Source organism: Pezoporus flaviventris, unplaced genomic scaffold (genome assembly GCF_033815535.1).
Source record: "Pezoporus flaviventris isolate CSIRO_AGI_PZ_B2104156 unplaced genomic scaffold, CSIRO_AGI_Pfla_v1 ptg000029l, whole genome shotgun sequence".
NCBI classification, from domain to species: domain Eukaryota; kingdom Metazoa; phylum Chordata; class Aves; order Psittaciformes; family Psittacidae; genus Pezoporus; species Pezoporus flaviventris.
The window spans coordinates 12,365,560-12,386,888 of NW_026892577.1; the positions used below are offsets into that span (position 1 = coordinate 12,365,560).

A 21,329-nucleotide genomic window follows, 5' to 3' on the forward strand; every position below is an offset into this window, starting at 1 on the left:
TAATGATGCATATAAATCCATGTGAAATTATAGCAAACATTATACAAATGGATGTGATTTCCAGTTTTTAAAAGAACAAAGAGATGTGATTTATAACATCTAACAATTCTGATGTATTTTCAGATGCACATCAATTTAACAACCGTGGTTGAATTTTCCCGCCAGCTGACAGCCTACACAAGAGGTGCTTCCCACTTTGCGGATAAAATGGATGTAATATATTTGGCTTATATAGTGGAAAAGTTAATTGTCTTCGTGGATGAAGTTGAAGATGTAAGATACCTTCTCTATGTTGAAAAAAAAAGTCACTTAGAAGTGAAGCCTTCACATATGGCCCCGTTTTTAATGTATCCAGGCACACAAATCTGAAATTGATTGCTAATATTCTGATAGCAGATATTCTGCATATACTACAATATGTTCCTTTATGCCAAAAAAGGACAACTAAGCCATCCCATCTGCTTGACAAAGGTGTTGTTGCTTAGGGATAAAAATTGGTTTTCAGTAAGCCATTTCTTTAATATTATTTTTCATTTTAATTTCTACCATGTCTCACATTTTAGAATTAACTTAAGATGACTCTCCATCTGGCCATGGGAGTTATATGTGCTTCTTTTGTTTTTTCCATTTCATCAGGAGATTTTCAGAGTTCTAAAAGCATTTATCACTTCACATGAAGAGAAGATGATGTATCTTTAAGTGCAAATTGCTACAGAAACTTTTGGTGTAACGTATGACATTTTTACAGAGAATTCTAATCAGAGTTATGCAAACCCTGTGGGAAAAATTGGGTTTCATAGAAAACAGCACTGGTCATCATAGCATTTACTGTTAATTTTCACAGTAACTGCTTGCATGAAGATTTCATAACCCATACATGATAGCTGTAGTTAAAATTGGCTCTGGGGATTGTAACAGTTAACATTTTAGTGCCAATTTGAGAAAGCCTCCAACTTCAATTTCAGAAGACCTAAAGTGTATTATCAAGTGCTCTTGAAGAATCATGTTTCAAAGCTACAACTGTATTCCGGCTCAAAACTCTGATAAGATCTTGCTGCTTGCTAACAAAAAAAAATTTACCATCCAAAAGAAACATTTGGGTTTACCATAAAGCCTCTTTATTTTTCTAGCAGCTGATGCATTATCCATTAAAACTGAGCACCATCCCTAATCTTTTAATTGATTTCTTCCTTTTAAATAGGTTTGAGTTTCTGGATTTTGGTATCGAAACATCTCTATTTCCACTGCTTATCTCTACATCTCTTACTTCATAATCCCATATTTTTTTCATAATTTAAAACAGTTCTTCCAATTTGTCTCCGTTACTTTCTTCTGTTTTGAATTTTACACTTTTCCTCTGTTTCAAGTTCACAAAGTATGTTACTTATTCATTGAGCTCTTTACTAATACCCATTTCTTAACTCTCACTCATAAGGTACAAAAAGAAGTGAAGTTAAAGTGTCTTTCACACATGAGGCTGCACTCATGTAATTATAAATAAGACTGAACTTTATATAATACAAGGCAGCATATGAACAAAGGTGTGTCAGTTTGCAATTGACTAGCGGCTGAAGCTACAATTATATAAAACAATTATTCATCAAAATGCATACACAGAGGTTTTATGTGATTTATCAAATTTTAAAATAGTTTTAGCCAAACTAGTACAGTTTCTGTACATCCTCTCTGGGGAATGCCTCTGTCAGTCAGCACAGAATTATTCTTTTCTTACAAGTTATAGGTACTTTGTCCCATCTGGTGGTTCACCTCTTAAAAAAGAGAGCTTCAACAGCAGTACCAGGGACATATTTGCAATGTACTATAACTTTTTTGCCAGGAATATGTACATGCATTAGCCCAAATTTTTGTATTTTTTAATGCCATGCATTTACTCTTCATTAATGCATTTAATTGTAATATAAATTACATCCTTTTCTGATTTCTCTCCTTTTGTATATTTATAGACTGTTCTGCCTCAATAAGTTACTGCCTAGCTCATTGATGTATGCTTTGTTTCTCACTCTAGTCTGTTAATGTGTTTTATTATTATTCATCGTATCAATAACTCTGTCACATTGTCAATAGCCATCTAGAATTATCTAGTAATTATGTTCTCAAAAATAGATTAAATATTTGAGGAAGTCACATAAAGTTTCACATACAGTCTCATTATTTCTGTGTCCCTTGCAATGCATGTGAAATTTGTGTAGTTTTTATTGAAAACACTGATCCAACTTCATAATCTCAGGCATTTCTTAACCCATTTTCACCATTGCTGAATATTCTGTTTTCCTTCCTACTGAATCGTCTTTGTATTTGCCTTATTTTTCTGTTTCTATTAGTTTGACATTTAGCCTCTTTAACTTTTCTTTAGCTATATTTCTCTCAGTCACTTTTTTCACTTCTTTATACCTTTTTATTAAGGTTTACTTGTGATGACCTTGCTTATCTATCTCATGTCTTTGCCTTCAAAAATAATGGTAATATGGTCATGTTAATTGTGAAATCTCACTCAAATGAAGTTTTAGAATTCAAAAAATAAATATTTTTATTTCTATGTGAAATAATCTCAGGAAAATATTCACAGTGATGTTTACGCTTTCTAAACACAATATAATAATAAAAATTTGAAGCACATAGTCATACTTACCAAAATCTGCAAAATATCATAGAATGGTTTGGGTTGGAAAGAACCTTAAGATTATCTAGTTCCAACTCCCCTGCCAGGGGCAGGGATGCCTCACCATAGACCATGTCACCCAAGGCTCTGTCAAACCTGGCCTTGAACACTGCCATTATTGGAGCATTTAGCACTTCTTTGGGCAACCTGCTCCAATGCCTCACCACCCTCACAGTAAAGGTCTTCTTCCTTATATCTAACCTGAACTTCGGCAGTTGAAGTTTAAACCTATTACTCCTTGTCCTGTCACTGCAGTCCCTGATGAAGAGTACCCTGTCCAGCATCCTTGTAGGCCCCCTTCAGATATCATTTGGCAAAAAAGATTTATCACTTTGTATTGTCCACAAGAATGAATCAAAACATCCAAAGTTATAAGCCTACACTTTCTGTATAGACAATGAGGTGATGCAGGTTTGTATTGGCACCTGAGTTACATCTCAAATTTACCCCATTATGTCTGTAGGAAAAAATATTTTTCAAATATATTTTCCTGCTTTATTTTTATTTTTCTTCCCCTCCTGTCCCACTCCCTCTCCTCCCCAAGGTCCTTTGATTAAACACTAAGTAGCTCTTTAGAAAGGCATAGTCAATTTTAATTAGTTTAAGAAAGGGTGTGATAATTCTGGGATTGCATTTATTACCCAAAGAGAGACTCAGTTTTTGTGGTGTATCTAGAAGATAAGCTTTAGAATTGTGAAGAAAAAAAGCTTTCCTTAAAGGCAGTTGCACTTTTCTTTATTTTTCAAATAATTTAATTTTCTTAATAGAATCGAAACTGTCTTTGAATGAAGGTTACCAAACAAAATGAGGTACCTTCTTTCACTTGTACTCTTTTCCTACTTGTGAGTTTTCCAGTCAATACCATTTTGGGGGGTTTGTTTTATTTTCTCTTCCAGATTGGGGATGCTCTTATTGAAATTGCCAGCAATATAATGTTGGTCGATGACCATGTGTTGTGGATGGCTCAAAAAGAAGACAAAGCCTGCACCAGGATTGTACGATGTGTGGAGCACATTGCAAGCCAAATACTGACCAGCAATACTCAAGTTATATCAAAGGTATTTAAAAAAATTACAAAGTTTTTTTTTGACAGAATTTGTTTTTAAAATGTCATTTTTCTTTATAGTTTTTACAGCCAACTAATCTATAGACAAGTGAGAAGGGAGATTGTGTAAGCCAGATGCACAACATAGCCAATTTATATAAATATACTTGTACTCTGTGATTATTTGTTTTCTTCTTCTGGATTCTATTTTGAAGACCGAAGTATTTTTTGAGTATCATTGATGGTGTTAAAAAGTGACTTTGATTTATTGCAGTGATTCTTACAAAGGACTGTTCACAACACTATCTTTCTAGTGTTCTTACTATTCACACAGTTTCTGTTGGCCTTGCCACTGTAGTATATGGGTTTATTTTGAAAGGTACAAGTTGACTGAGTGAACTTTTAATAAGAGAAAAGACAACATACTCCCTTATTCCTTTAAGATTTTTAATATTCTTTTCAGACAGGATTCTAAGCCATACTTTTTTAAAGAGTTTAGAAAACTATCACCAAAGATATATCTTGTCATAAGGATTACTAATTCGTAGTCAGTTTTAGTTTTTTTAGAAGTAAACTGTAGCAGTATGAAATTATTGGTTTTATTCCTTGTCCTCCACCTACATGAATTTGTCACTTAGATACTCAGTTGTTGTCATTTGGACATTTAGAAACTGTCTTTTTGCCAGTTTCAATATTTCAGTAGCAGAAATGCATCTAAATTAGAAGCTTGAAACTCATACTTTTATAATTTTAGGTAAATCCATTAAAGCCTTATCCCTCCTTGGACTGATTTCCTTGCTTGCTTGCTTTTAAATAGCTCTTTCATATTTTCTCGATTGTCCACTGCATTTACATAAATACACTAATGAGCATAATGGCCTTAATTCCTTCACTGTACATTGTTTGAAAAGCAGTCTTTCAACCTAAAACAGAAATATATTGGGCTGTTTTCTAAAGGAAGTGTTTTTATTTAATTGCCATTTGCATAAAACAATCAAATTGATAAAAATACACAATAATGTGCCTTATAGAAACATTTTGCAGTGTGACAGCCAGGAAGGCTCTGTTGCTTTGTATTTCAGTTTCTTCTAGATTCTATGATTCCTTTTAATCTTGAGTGCCAAAGGTCTTTTTTTTTCTTCTTGTCACTGCTTCAGGAAGCTGTTGACATTAATGTAAACAGTAATTCTGCGTACTCAAATGTGGATCTGTGTCACTAACCTTTTTGCCGTGCTTTATCTTTTTGCTTCTTATAGTTGTCTGTAGGAGAATTAGTTTACTGTTGACTGCAATTTGTAAATAAACAAAGCTGTGGAGTTTTTCTGGTGTCATCTCATGCAGTACCAAACACTTCTGTTCCTTTGGGATGCTAGCCAGCAAAGTGTCTCCCAGAAGCTGCATTTGCTTTCTTTATTTTAAACAACCACAAATAAAAACCCTGAAGCTTGGGTAGCCACTAGCTTATAATACGATTCCAGAAAAAAACTGAGCCTCTGTAAGCTGTGTCAGGTGTATAACATGTTCAACTGTTCCCTGTACATTGAAAAGCTACTTGGGAGCCATAACTGTTACTCCTACATCAGTTTTGGAAGACAAAAATGTTCTTCTAATTCCATGAGGTTGCTGCATGACTGATTTCAAGGTCAGAAAAACACCAGGATGGATACCTTTTTTTAGATCTTCTAAAGTCTCCTTTGCTTTCAAACGGCATACAAAACAGACTGCAGGAAGAGCAGCCAGTAGCAACTTTCAAATACTAGATAATTTCATATATTTTTATATATCATATGATATATTTAAGGTTTAATAATCATATTACAGTACAGCAAAGAAGATGTTATTCTGCCATATGGAATTTAAAATCTTAGAGAAGGCATGCAGGCACAAGGTTCTTACCAGGATGCTGCAGGGCTGGGGCTCCCCAGCCAGGGTCTGTCCCACAGGGGCAGGCTGGGGGCAGCCACCAGCAGGTGGTTGCCAGGCTAGACCATGGCAAGGGGTCAGTGGTGAGCCTGGGGCACCAGGGCTGGTGGCCAGGAGTCACCATGGGGTTCAGGTGAGGCCTTGGGGGAGCCTCAGCTTGACATTGTGCCAGAGGGAAGGGGATGGGAGTCCCCTCAGAGCCTCTAGGTTCAGCCAGAGAGGGCAAGGGTGCCCTGGGCACCTGAGAACTCCTAGGGTGGATCTGTGTGCCTCAGCACCCTCAGATTAATCTCGCTTCAGTATTGTTCTGCAGTGCTTCTTCACTTTTTATTTAATTTCTATGTATACATGTCAGATGTGCAGTTTGAAAAGGAAAACTTCCTGCTGATGATAAAAGTTATCTCAGTGGTTCTGGCTCAGCCATATGCAATAGTTTTAAAATCCACCCCTGAAGAGTTTTTATTTCATTCTTCCTCCAATTTTAATGTCAGAATATTTTAGGCTAATTGAAACATAGTTTTTTGTTTGCGCTCACATTCTTCGTCACTACTCTGAGCTTGCCCAGGTAACAATCCCCATTGGCCTTCCTGCCGAGTGATGCCTTTGACTGAGGTTTAGGAAATGGAAACCAAATTATCAATTTCTGTATCTGTACTGCTTAGAGACAAGATTAGTTTGTGGCTTTTCATAACATGTACCTGACTGTGGCTTGTTTCCATGGATAATTCTGCCCCAAGTTCATCTGTATCCATTTTGTAGCTCATTTTACAATCTTACATAATGAGCACTGGTTTACCTTGCATTTTACCCATCTGTTTCTATGTGTTGAGAATTGCATGTTCACAGTGCTTGAACATTGTCAGGCCTTTACAGGAATTTTGGGAGTGCAAAATCCCAAGTCTTTGAAGAATTTAGTATTTAGAATTTTAAAAATAAGGCTCACTGTTGTGAAATCACTTCAATCCTCATTACAACGTTATGTGGTATACGTCTTATTCACCATCACCTCACAAATGTGAAATAGGGAACTAGTATTACACCCATTCTATAGCAGGAAAAATGAAACCATGCACAAATGGCTTTTCCCTATGTTAAAGAAAACTTGTAACCACACAGGACTTTTAACTGAGTAATGTGGCTTGATTCCTGTGATACAGGTAATAGTATTCTGCAAGCAGTAAATTTTTTAACTCCTTGAGAGGCTAGCTACAACAGAGAAATCAAGTTTCAGGTCTTAGGACTTTTCAATAAAGATCTACTGCATTTTTAATGAAAAAATATTTGACTCTTAATGATCTTTGGCATTTTTATTCAAGTGTATAAAAAATAATCACCTCCAGGCAATGACAGAAGAGGTAGAAATTTACTCTTAAAAAGGAATGTTTTATGAATTTAAAAACAACTAAAAAGAATCTTTAGGCTACTTCTACTTTAAAAGTAGTATGTATATTACTTTTATATGAAAAGTATAAAGAATATACTGAAAGCTTCTGGATTTTTGTCTAATTTTGTCAAAAAATAAAATTGCTTCAGTAGTTTCATTTTAGACACATGCAGAATCATCAGTGACTGAATAAGATGCATTTGAAAACCATTTCATAAGTTCAAAATAGGACCAGCAAGTGATGCACTGTGTTTCATGCTAAATTGAATTTGTACTGGTACCATGACCTCTATACAGTTAGGCTACCCTCTATCCTGTCCTTTTTTTTTTTGTTTATGCAAAACATTTTCTTTAGATTAATTTGTTAATATGAATGAATGTGATTTGCTTCAGTGAAGTCATTTCTTGTCAGCCACATGCTCCAAATTCTGTAGGATTCACACCAGTTTTTACCAACTGGATTTAAGGTACTTCTGTTACTAGCTTGGATAACAGAAGCAAATTAAAATAATATTAAGCTACCACATTTGTACATTTAAACTTCTGATAAACCTGCTAGTTTGTGGCTTAACTCCATTGTCTGTACATTGCAATCAACTTGCAAAATGCATACACTCACAGGTCACTAAACAATATATGCCTGGAAGCAGAAACGATAGTCCAGTCAGTGTGGTGCCAGTCTAAGCTAGTCACCCTGATTATAACAGGACTGTGCTGAAATTAATATACTAGCTTGAGGATAGAAAAACATATCTCTGCACTGCGCTACAGTCTCCAGTTAGACACATCACCTCACTAAAGGGTAGGCCAAAGACCTATATTGTGCTCTTGTACTGAACCATGTAGTCATGTTCAATATTCTAATTGAACAATGACAAAGCCCAGTTCATCCACCAAATAGCTAAGCGGCTTTCTGTTTAATTTCTGGGATACAAAGCATATCCCTGTTAATTTTTAAAATAATTCCTGTAACTGATAGTTCACTTCATAACTGTATTGCTTGAAATCAAGATTGATTCCATTGAAGATAATGACACATTTGCAGAACTCATATAATAACTGACAAACATATGTTCCTGAACAACATTCAAGCAAACCCACTATGTCATTGTAGAATTCTAGATCATTTTTTTAGATAAGTTCCATTTTCTTTCTTACCCTACACATATGTATGGAAGTGCGTGCATGCACGCACAATTAGTGCATGTATAATAATGCAATTATGCTTTTGAGTTAGCAGCATATCTGCTTCTCAATGTTTTTACAGGTATCTTCTAATATTGCTCTGGAGGCCTTTATGATCAAGCCGTCTAGTTTCACAGGAATGACTTGCACTGCCTTCCAGAAAATATCTGCAAATTCCAACAAGTCAGCGGTGCGTGATTTGGGAAGCTGGGAAGCAAATCACCATCCTGATCAACATTTGAATTTCAAGTGCAACACTGGCAATTTGAATAGTTCCCTGATGAATTCTTCTACCAGGGTAAGTCAGTACAATCGTGAATATAACTTAGCTATTTCAGTGTGTTTTCATCAGAATACTGATTTGGAAAAAAATATATTTTATGTGTTGTTAGCATTGTAAACTGATTAATAATCTCAACATGCAAGTGGCCTTAAACTGGTGTATTGGGTGTATCATGTTTTGTTGTGCTAATGGATATTCCATTAACGTAATCAGGTGGAATGAAAGAATGCAGGATGTAAATAGAAATGAGTAAATGTCTTGTTTTTTCTATTTTTTTTTTATCTCTGGGTCCAATTCTGAAAACTTTTCTTTGTGTAAGCATACTTCCAAGTAATTTGGAAATATTTTAGTGAGGTGTTCTAAGGGGATTTGACATTGCAATTACCTGTACTTCCACAAATAATATTACATTCTCTAACTTCTGAACTTTATATGGAGGAAGAATGTTACATTGGAGTTTCTGAGTAATAGCTGAAGAGAAGCAATAATAAATAAGCCTTTTAATAGAATGCACTGTTATTATCAAATAATGAAGTGGAACAATTAAATTTTGAACTAGCAGGAAATGAAATTTTGCATTTGGCTGAGCATGTTATTAAATTTAAGTACTGCAGAGTTGAATTTTTATTATCCTTCAGCTGAATCTTACTTTAATAGACTTATTTCTTGGAATACTTACTATGACAAAATGATACTTTTCTGGACAATATTAGTTGTTTACTGAATTTGAAAGTAGTTTAATTGAAGTTATTTTCTCTGGTGCATTTTAATCTTCTTTATGGACTGTGCAGTCAGTGATACAGTACTTTGTGTTCTCAGGATCTTCTGGTACAAGGGAGTCATCTTAGTAAGGAAAGAATAGGTTAAATTTATTTCCTGCAATGGAGTTAATTTCTTCTGTGGACCCTGTTAATATGTCTATCTACAGAAAAGAGGAAGTTGTCTCTGAAAAGAGTTTGACATCCGTAAGATGAAATCCAAATGTCAGATATCTAAAAGATACAAGATTTCAGCAGGAGGAAACCCTGGAACACTCTGCAATGTATGGAATAACATTATCAATAGAAATATACATGGTATTACATTCATTTGAAATTTTTCTTTATCATCTCTACCAATATGTTTGATATTACTCCAGAAACTGAGTACCAACGTTTCTAGTAAATAAATCTCTTGAAAGTTTGATGGTCAAGCACTAGCGTGTTCCTCTTCTTATTTGATGTCCCTTTCTAAAATGTTAGCAGAAAGTCACAATACAAAGATCACAGCAAAATCTTTCCTAATGTGTTTTGAACCTAGCTGACTTTATACAACATACAGAAGGTAAACTCTACCGATTGCACAAAGAAAGAATCTAGGAGAAAGAAAGTAAACTTAGTACCATGCAAAGCAATTTTGAAGCATGTGGTATATATTGTGACAGAAATTACTTCACTAGCTGGATCAATAGTTACCACCTGTGTATGAATTTGTAAATATTAGCACAATACAGAAGATCATAGATTCAGCTAAGTGTTAGTTTCATGGCTTTAGGTTTTAACACTAAGGTCTACTCAGGTTTTAAATGACACCTGTGAATAAACAGACTAAATATATTCCTTGAATTTAATCCTAAAAAGCAAGATGTTTCATTCATTGTTGTGTAATTAATGAAACTTAGTCTAAGCACTCCTTGAATTCATTCTGAAGTGAGTTGCATTTATTCATTGTTAATAGAATGGTCTATAGAATCGTAATGGATAACAGAAAATGGGATTATTTATCATCCGCCACTAGCAAAATTATTTCTGATTTTGCTCAATGGGGGAAAACAGTAAACCTGACTGTGCTATGCAAAGTCAGGAAAATAAAGAATTTGCGATGGAGTTGGGAGTTGCTTGTTTTAGTTATCAATTTTTAGTCCTTGTATTTTAAAGTAATGCTTTTTATTATGTCTGACTCTTTAGAGCTTCATCTTAAAAGCTGAGATTATTCTTAGAATCTTCCTCAATTTAGCGTAAGAGTAATCATAATAAAAAAAATCTGATTAAAATCAGTAAATACAAATGCCAATTACAAATTTAATTTACTTCTAATAAAAATGTGATTTTTTTTCCTTAAAAAGCTCATCAAAAGAGAATATTTGTATATTTTTGTGCTAAATATTGTAACCCTCTTCAAATGTATAATGTTGTAAATCATCCGCTCACTAAGCATAAACAATTGTTTCTGCCATCTGTCTGTCGCTAACCAATTGCACTATAAATTTAAAAAGTGAATACTCATGAAACAATTTGTGGACATTTGGTGGGAGAAGACTGAAATAGGTGATTGTAAACTATCTTAGTAATACAACCAAGCTTTTGTAGTTTATCCATAGTCATATTTCCTGGCATTAGTAGTAAATCAATACAAATTTAGTCAGTGGCTGTCTGTACGCAATTTAACCTGATCTGGATTGTGGGACAGAGAGCCCCCAAAAGGGGAAGAAATGTTAAAAATATAATAAATTAGTAAAACCAAAGGAAGTTAAAAATAACTGTTGAAAATTAAATAATTTTAAAGTCTCTGAAAGAGATCCACCATTCAGAAAAGTTCAGGACATAACTATTTAAAATATGCCTAAATCCACTCATGGTTCAAATACATAGTAGGCCTTTTATAGACTAACTTGCAGCATTTCCAAATACCTTAAAGCACAAAGAAAGATGAAGACCCAATGCATCTACTAGAGGGGATGGCATCTGAGCAAGAGTTATTCATATAGTCAGAGGAAGTTTGATACACAGATTTTTTATCTTTAAATCTAATTCTGACTCTGTAGACAGTAATCAATCTGAAAAGTCAAAAAGAATCACTTATCATTATTGCAGATCAGAAGTTTCTCCTGGTTGGATTTAGACCCAGATGACTTCTCTTAGATTCTGTTTAGATTCTGCTGTTAGTACAGAGCTTTTGCTGCCTGACTGGACTCTAGTGGGTGAAAAAAAATGGCTTGGATATATTTTCCTAGGTTTTTATGTAGTGGCTTGTATCTTGATACAGTCTCTGTTTAGTTAGGCTTAAGGGCATCTTCCCTGCCCTGTACTCCAGACTGAGATCCTGCATAGAAATGCTCCCAAGGCATGATTCTGTCCCATGTCCTGGCTGTGGTCTTAAGGATACCACAATAATGACACACCAAGGCTACTCTAATGTTTGAACTTGCACACTCTGAGAATAGCATACGAAATTTTAGTACCATTCAGTATGAATCCAGTGTCTGGTTCCCCTTTGATATCATACCTGAAGCATACTTTGAACCTACACTCTGTTTAAGCCTGATCCTGTAACCTATCTCAGGTGCGCAAAGGTAATCAGTTATACAATTAACCCTTTCTCTGACTCACTAAAATTGCTTCAACATAAAATGAATTTTTAAACCTCATGTACTATCAAAATCAAATGTGTAGTTTGTAAGGGACTGTAGATTCAGTATTCAGGCTTGGCCTTTAAGGTAGGCATTTCATTAACATAATTTACAGTTTCAGCTTCATTGAAAACTTTTCAAATAAAAAGGTTTTTCCTCTCTTTAATTATTCTTCTGACACAGGAATGAATTGCCAAAATAAGTTTCAAAATTTCAGTCATCTATATTTTCACGTGTAATCTCTGACTTCTGAAATTTTAATTCCTCCTAATATTCTCCATGTATTCCATTTATCTTTACAATTGTATTTATTTCCTCTATGCTCTGAGTCAGACTGACCTTTTCATTTGTCAGGTTGTATTACAGGTGATGCCCATATGATAAAATGTTACAAGTTAAATTGGTACTGTGGTTGGTACAGACATGCTAACCACAAAAACAAACCCTAAAATGCTTTAGCAAAAACTTATGATTACTTGCTTGTACCACTTTGAGACATTATACAATTTTAGAAACATTCTTGTCTCAGATACTTACTGGAAAATATACAATCATTTGTAAGAAAGGTTTTTTTCTTGCATAAAATAAATTTTGACTGTGAGACCATACAAATAATGTATAAATAAGAGTAAATCCATATATAAAAGTTCACAGGAGTACAGAAATTAATTTAATGCAAAGATTTCCACCAAGTGACAAGGCATTTGGGGAAGGATAAAGCACAGAATTAGAAAACCAGAGAGGAACTCTGGAGAAAGTTTGAAGCTGCAGAAAATAGATCTCATAATGAAAGTGCCCTTCCTACAATCCACTTTATGTCAAATGTTCAGGGCCTCTATAGATAATTAATTATATCCATTTGGAAGCTGCTTAGTCGAGTGTGCAATAATTAACTTTCTCATTAATGAAAAAGCTAATTCTTATAAAAATAATAATTACAATTTAAGCCAGAGTGTAAGAAGTACAGTTACCAAGCTGTAGGGTTCCAAAAATTATTTCTTACAGTACTTCTGCAAAACCAATTAGTTTTGACTAAGGTTTGAGCAATACTTTGTCCTCTGTTAGTGAAACAAAAGCAACAACAGTATTTAAAACTTCTCTTCTAGCTCTTTAGATGATAGATTCTCATTAACAGAGACCTTTCTTTTGCACTGGCAACTTGTAATGATATGTGTATTCTAATCATCTGTGAACATGGTTGTGAAAAGTACTTTTGTTTAAGCATGTACTTATTGTTACTGATTTCATTGAGTTGCTTACCCATTTAAGATGCATTTTTACAAGTTCAGGGTGCATGTAGAGAATTTTTCAAGGCAATAAGTTCAGTTAAGGAAATTTAGAATTCAAAGTAATGCTTAGAATTTGTAAACTCAGTTAAAATGTAATAAGAAACAAAAAGACTTCCTGAAACTTGCACAGGACATGGCTATTCTTTTTTTTTTTTATTATTATTTTTTCTGGTCCAGTCTATTAGGCTAACTGTTCCCCAGCACAGATCTTTCATTCTCTTCTACGTTAAAAAATTGCACAATTGTTTTTGAGTCTTCTGTTGAGAAGGTTTACATTGAAGTTTTTCATAACCACATACACTCTATAATCAAAATACCAGCAAACACACCCAACAAAATACTGCTATACTATAGTATGCCACAGTATATCATCAGGGTAATTTGGTATTTTATAATTTTGCATTTATTTATTTCTAGAGTGTAATAACTAGTAAGTTTATAAGCATCATAAATATAGCATGAATTATGTTGGCATCATCATTTCCATCATGGTTTTCTCTAATTTCCCAGCACACATTGCTTCTTAGAGAGTACTGCAGCACATTCCTCATCATTTCTTTCTCTGTGGGTAGGTTGTTGGTACTGTCACAAGGGGATTTCTTATGTGATGTAGGGATTTTAAAGTTTATTATATTTTTACCTGTCCATCCCTTTATATTTATTCTACATGATTTTGATGTTTAAAATACAGTTTTAAATTTTACCTGATAGTGGGTTTTATTGTGATTTAGAATCTATGCAGACATATAATATCTGTTTATTTAATATTCTGAATAATCACTTTCATTATATTTTTTGCATTTAAATATTTTTTTTTATGTTCCTCATTCTTAGACATGACAGGTAGGAGGTGTGGACAAGTAGCTGTTGATATCTCTACAACCACTGAGTCCTTGTTTTACAATGAAATTTAAATTAAGTAAAAGCCTTTAGTACTAAGAAAAGATCTGAGAGGAATTTTCATTTATATTGAATTACAGCAATGTGATATATAAACTAGTATTTTCTGTGCAGGCATTAATTTCCTCACAGGTGTGTTTAGATTGTAGACTGGGTGCTAGCTATGAAAAAGCCGGTGTCTGCTGTTCACTTGATTAAATGGGTTTCATTTCAAAACCAAAGTTAGACAAGACAAACTACCCCTCTCTTTCTTCTTCTGGAAAGCTCAAATCACACATTTGTATATTTATACTTCTTACTACTGTTCCGTCTCACACAGCATCTTTATATATTTACACCTATGACAACTTTTAACATTTGTAGTTTGGTGTTCTGTGTTAAATATACCTTCTTTCTCTGCACATGCTTCATGGTCTTTTATAATGTGGATGCCTTTCCTGCTCTTGCTGATCTTTCTCAATATTGAGAAAATTAAACAGTGCCAAAATACTATTCATACTTGTGGGATAAGTGTCAATTATGTTAGGTATGCAGAAGGGTTTATACAATTCTTATATTTGCTTAACATGTGTTTTAACATATAAACATTAATGTACATTACTTTTTTTGAATGTAGGAAAAATGTGTCACTTTTTTGTTTCATAGATGCTTAGAACAAAATTTAAAATGCGCAATTAAAAGCTCATTTCCTTTCTTTTTTTTTTATCATGCCCATTGCCACTTCTCTTTTAGCAGATAAGCTTATTCTGCAGAGAATATTAGCCACTTGGAAGTGTTTTCTAAATTTCATTGTTTACGGTATTGACGTTTCAGAGACATATTTAAAACTTAAAGTTATTTAACTGGCTCTCCTTTAATGCTATGTAATTTTGATGTCTAACTTGTATGTATGAAGAAGTGAAAAGAAATCTGAATAGCTTGAAGAGAATAAATGCAAGGACAAAAGCACTATGAAAACTACCAACTTAAATTTGAGATAAAATTCTGTTATCTCAATTCACATTTACTTTATTGTGAAGTAAGCGCCTGTTCCTATATGTATGAATCATATTGATTTTATGTGTGCTGTCAGTATGTATCAGAGAGATATGCTGTCACTCTCATCCACAATGTTTCAGTAAAAGACTGTTTTCTTTTGATTTTCTGCACCATTGCTTTTGTTACAGAAAACTTATCTTTGGGATTTCCCTAAGGGCTTTGTAAGATTAGTTTCCTTGTTATAAGCTATCAGACTCCTCTGTGCGCATTCTGCTGTTAAATAATAGTTCGTATACTAATTAAGATAAATCTCATAACAAAAACTCATCAACTCGGTAACAGTTAATAACACAGTACAATAGTTGTAAGAACGTATTTTAAGCTAACTTAATGGTACAAAGGTAATAATGAACAAGTAGAATACTGAGTGCTAGTGAAATCCCCAGTTCTGCAGTGACATTTGAGGAATTGTACCTCAGCTCTAATTTTCTTACTATGCAAATAATCAACTTTTTGCATTTTTTAAAGAATTGTAAGTAAGTTGAATATTTTCAACTACTATTTTCAGAATTCTTTCTGATGTCTATTTTTACTGCGAAAGATTGATGTTGTTTAATAGAACATACATTAATATCCAATAAATAATTACATTTTGTTTCTCAAACCATTTTCACTACAACGTGGTTTAGCTAATTTATCGTTACTTGGTTTTGCCGTTACAGAAGGCATTTACAATTTCTAATTTTAGCAACTGTAGAAGTGTGTTTACAAGTTTTTCTTGGGTTTGTTTTTTTTTTCCTTTGTTTCTGGGTATTTACTTATGTTGGACCACAGATGGTTGGTGATGAGAAAGAGTTCACTAAAATGGATTGCTTTGATGATTAGCAAGTGATATGGCTGATACTTTTTTTCTGAATGTGGGTTCTACTCCTAGAAACTCTTAATTGTTTCCTGACTTCACAGTCTCAAAATGTATATATTAATCAGGGTGAAATGGCCAATGGCACAGAGGTGAGTAGGTTCGTTCTGGAACATTCAAAACCTGCATATGTCATAAAGGTGCTCACTGAAAGGTACAGTCTTCTTCCTTCTGAAACTTACAGTGTTGATTTGAGCTTCCCTTAAGGATGCTATCTGACCACAGAAAACACAGCAGTATGTAAGGTCACATATCAAAAAAGTATTTTTGAGTAGTTTTTGGTTTTCTGGCTGTATAAGAATTAGTTTGCATGATTTTCTATGTAGTTGTTAGGACGCTATAATTTTTATGTTGTGGGAATTTTTGAGAGACTCTCATACAGTATCTCAAAAAGCCAGATCATCATTACTGAATGTGTACTGGAAGTCGGCGATGGAATGCAAGTTTTCACTCCAGGAAATGGGCATATTAGAGCTGTAGTTTAAGCACAGTGTAGACCTAGAAGTGTAATTATGTAGAATACCTTTTTCAAAGTGACTTATGAAGAGTTGATTCATGAAAAGACTAGGATGCTGCAGAACTGTCTCCGTGACACAGGACATGAAATTTGAGTTAAAATATTACTGCCAATATTGCCCTGTTGTTTCCTGTTTATGAGGAAATTCATTGAGTGAGTGCTGTTTCTGTGGTTTAAGTAGGCTTAGCTGGGAGATGGAATTCACCCTGATTTTTTTGTTACTTCCAAAAAAATGTAGACACTAGTCGAAATCTGTCGAGTTTCCTTTTTAGGTTATTCAGTATTTCCTTATTTTGTTGACTGTTACCACTTTGTAGAACTTGGGAGATGTTCTGTGTCATGGTGAATCTATATGTACTTAGCGTAATCTAACTCATCAATCTAAAACCATGTAAAATACCGTAAATTAAAAAATTTTCTTGTGCTAGTTGTTGATTTAATATAGTGTATTCACAAAAAATACATAGATGAAATAATGATGTGAGAGTATTTTTTAATTGGAAAAGTCAAGGTAAATTTCTGGTATTCTCTACTGTATGAAAAGAGTGGTAAATTTGTGTGTATCTATGAGGACACATGTACCTGCATATATATAATTTTATCGTGGAATCTTTAAGCAAGTCCTGGTATCTGTGTGTGTGTGGTTATCAAAAGTTATTCTGGAAGGAATAGTGAGCACATGGATAAGTGATATTGATATGATGCCTATAAGCTAGCCAAGTTTGATCTGTTTTCTGAATTTAGGATTGTCTCCTAAAAAAAGTAGAGAGGGAGCACTAAGCGGAAATGAGTGTGGGAAGAAGGGGAAAGTAGTAGAATCAGTTTGTTGGGTTTACAGTCCTCATGAGATCATTCTGTCCTCTGTTAAAAAGTATATTGTTAGAGGGTGTGGGAAGAGGGAAAAATTGGTGATCAGGGAAGAGAGTTGTTTGTTTGTTGTTTTGGGTTTGTTTATTTTAAACCAACCAAACAAAACTTTATGACAAGACTTGTGTACTTGTGTAATTAGAAGAGTTGTCAGAGACTGTTCTTCATTCTTGTCTGCCATTTTACACTGAATATCATGTGTTACACTTTCAAAATAGAATGTAGAAGTGCATGACTACTGTCCCATTGGGGGGACAGATGCATGTAAGATTTCTTGAGCCCATCTCAATGAAAACTGTTTTTTTTTTAACCGAGTGATTGTTGATACGCTGATTCATGCTCATGCTGGGAACTCTTCCTGCATTGATTTATGTATGGTTTGCATAATATGTGTTAAATATCAAGGAAAGGTTGTAAATTAGTTGAACTGCTATTGAACATTGTGCATTCAGACCTGAAAAATACAGTTGTGATCATAGCGTAACTTCCCATGTGTGAGTTACAAAAGCTTCATCTTCAAAATTTCCCAGTTCTATGTAATTCACTAGGTCTATTATATTCAGTGTTTGACTTTATTCATGGACAGTCCTTCTAAAGTTAACTTGCTTCACAAATTTCTTTTAGGGAATAAAATTCTCATGCAGCTTTCCTTTATTTCTGAGAGAACTTCATAATGAAATACAACAAATAGATTTCCTTAGTGAACTTGAGAAAAACAAATGGTTTTAAGTGACTCTTCAGTCAGGCCTTGTACTGCTTTCTTCTATTGGTATCAATGAGTAACTAAAAAATACTTTAAAAATGCTAATCAGAAGTTACAATTATACTTACAATGGCTAGAAAGATTCAGTGCTTCAGTAAGAAACTTGAACCTAATGTTCTTCCAAATGTTAGTGAAAAAGTGGATATAAGCAGAGCCATGAAGGGTCAGTCTGAAGCTCAATTTAGCCTTGTTTTCTCCCTCCAGTAGGAGTCTAATAGGCTAGGTGCTTTGCAGCAAATATATATAGAGAAAAGGAATCCCAGTAGCACTTTGATATCCATCTTTGTATGCCTTATGTATTTCCTCAACAGATGGTATCCAGAATATTGTCAATATAGGAAATTGGTTCCTTTAAGAAAAAAATTATCTGAACTTTTGAGACATCTTGTTTTTATTTATTCAATAAATTGTATTTGTTCCTATAGGTAGAAATGTAAATACAAATGTAAAAACTGGGAACAGGGGTGATGATGATTGTTAAAAGGCTCACATCTGTTAGCATCCTGGCTGTGTGCTTGCAAATGCAATAGCATACGCTATCGAACTGCAGTCCTTGAGGGTTTCTGCCATTAATCCTTTTGCTGAATTTTTACCTACATCCTGTGTTCCTGTTTAAAAGGTGGGGGGGGGGGGGGGGGGGGGGGGGGAGGGGAGGGGGGAAGGGATGTTGACCAGTTGTTTTAGATCAAAACAAGTGGAGGCTGTGAATTATGATAGACAAGATAACACTGAATTGTATTCTTTCCCAAATTTAGATTGAAGACCCTCAGACCAAAAGTTTGATGAACCAGAACTGAAAAACACAATGGCTAATCCAATATGTACAGGTCATACAGTAGATGTAACAGCTGTGATGTGTATGCTTCACTGACCAGAATATGCTGCTACTCTAAAACAAAACAAGTAAGCTTAGGACTTGACACTTAAAAACAAAATCACATTTCTGTGACATTACAGAAAGCCCTCTATTTCATAAGCTTACTTTGATCAGTACTGTATAAAGTGTCTAAAAAATTTTAAACTCTTACTAGTCTATCAAAGTTGCATATAATTATCACTCATTGAACTGAAGTTATTTACAGCTGTTTTGTGTTCCTCAGCCTTTACCTCTGTACTTCTGATGACAGCAGTCATCTACAGAAATGCCACAGAACATAAATATGCCATTTAAGTGGTACTTGTAATTTAAATGTGTACATTCTTAATTTCCACATAAAATAGAATTACATATGCATTCCAAACTATTTTAACAGCTCCTGTTCACCACAACAATGGTTTTCAGTCTCTGTAGGCTTTCAGTGTACTTGACTGATTTGGCATCTATATTTTAATCCTTCCTTTTCAGAAATTTCATGTCTGATTGAAGCAAAGTCTGTAGTAAGTAAATGTCTAACGGGAGTGTGTGTCAGATTGTATGTAGTATATTTGAAATAAAGTATGTCTTAGCCTTAGAGTTTAGTTTAACTCTGTCAAATAACAAATCAAATCAATTGGCAGACTCAAGCTTCAGCACTTCAGTTTTCCTCCACTGTGCAATTGCTAGAGTTTCTTTAAGGAAGGAACTTTCAAAGAGGATCAGACTCACTGAGTACCTTTTGCTACAGTGGTTCTCAGTGTTTTGGTTTTGGGGGTTTCATTAGAGTGAAACATCATTCTAGATGTAATTGAAAACTAGCAGTGAATGTTAGAATCTATTGATAGCTGAGTATCTGCAATAAATATTTAGAAAACCTGTTGCTGTACTCTTGAGGCCTGATTTGCCATTTTATAATCCCAATGGATTCACTGCACTGAAAAAGGAATTTATATTTATGTTAGCTAATAATCTGTATTCCTGGAAATATCTACCCAGTTTATTATTGCTTAAAAAAGCAAGCAAACAAAAGACACAAATGTAAAGTGACTAGGGCACTATCTTAATTTTTAAAAATCTAAAAAGTTATCTTTTTCTCTTAGCATTAGGCTCAGAGATGCATTGATATATGGCAAACTTAAGTCATCAGTGAAAGCAAGATAATTCGGTATTTAGACACTAAGTATGACCTTGTAACCAGTTGCTTCGCCTGATTATCTGATTATCATTCTTCATAGGTGGTAATGTACTTGTTCAGGCTTATGCTAGTCCCAGTTGCTTATGTAGTAGAAATACCATGGCAATCCTTCTTCTAAAACGGTGTTACTACTAGGAAGAGTAAGGTGATGATTATGTTCTTTCCAATATGTCTTCTGTTTTCAGGAATGTATATACAGTTGATATGCTACCCTGTATTTGCTGATTTTCTAGTACTTTTGAAAGTCATGCAGTAGTAAAATTGATTTGCCTTATCATAGAATCATAGAATAATTCGAGTTGGAAGGAACCTTAAAGATCCAGCCAGATCCAGAACCATCTAGATCTAGCCCATCTGCCATGGGCAGGGACATCTTCCACTAGACCAGTTTGCTCAAAGCCCCATCCTGGGGGGCACTTCCAGGGATGGGGCAGCCACAACTCTGGGCAACTTGTTCCAGTGCCCCACTACCCTCATACTAAAGAACAGTTCCTCCTTTTCCAATAGTAGGATGAAGTTATGCATGCCCAGCAACATCATGGATGGAGCTGTGCTCAGTCATGCCAGGGACAGAGATAGTGGAGGCCTTGAACAGGGACTGCTTATGCCCAGGGCCCAAGTGAGGTGAAGTCTGTGTAAACTGGAGCCATTTGATCAGAACACCCTGAGACACAGGTTGTCTTCTGGTCCTTCTTGTCACCTCCCTTCAGCCCACAGGGACTTTGTCTCCTCCAGGTTCCACATTTATACAAGGATGCTTTCAGGAACTGGGCTGCTGCATGGAAAACCTGCATGTCTGAAATGGTAAAGAAGAGAGGTGTAAGAGCACCCAGAAATCTTGCCTTGTATGCTGGGCATTGAATTATCCCCTTTTTTTGTTGTGCACACAGCCCACTATAAGGAAGCAGAAGGTCTGAAGGGCTGGGGGCTGACCAGGATCAGATGGCCAGCAATGCAGCTCTAATCAGACAACAGTACCTGAGAAGCAAGCAGAGCAGACTCAGAGATTGTCATCAGGTTCAGAGAGAGTCCAGACAAACAAGTTCATGGTGATGAGGCAGGTCCCAGGGCAACCTGCAGGTCAGGATGAGGTCTGGTGGGGGAAACCAGGGTCAGACACAGTCTAGACAGGTACATAGTCATGAGGTAGGTCTGAG

General features: G+C 34.8%; 1 protein-coding gene across 1 annotated transcript in view; it reads left to right on the plus strand.

Moving 5' to 3' along the window:
- Positions 1-21,329, plus strand: part of ADGRA1 (adhesion G protein-coupled receptor A1) — a 280,413-nt gene that overhangs the window by 145,411 nt on the left and 113,673 nt on the right. The window contains exons 10-12 of the mRNA XM_061459064.1: positions 124-273; positions 3,577-3,738; positions 8,300-8,515. Of these exons, the coding sequence (XP_061315048.1) occupies positions 124-273; positions 3,577-3,738; positions 8,300-8,515 (528 nt within the window). The remainder of the gene's footprint in view (positions 1-123; positions 274-3,576; positions 3,739-8,299; positions 8,516-21,329) is intronic.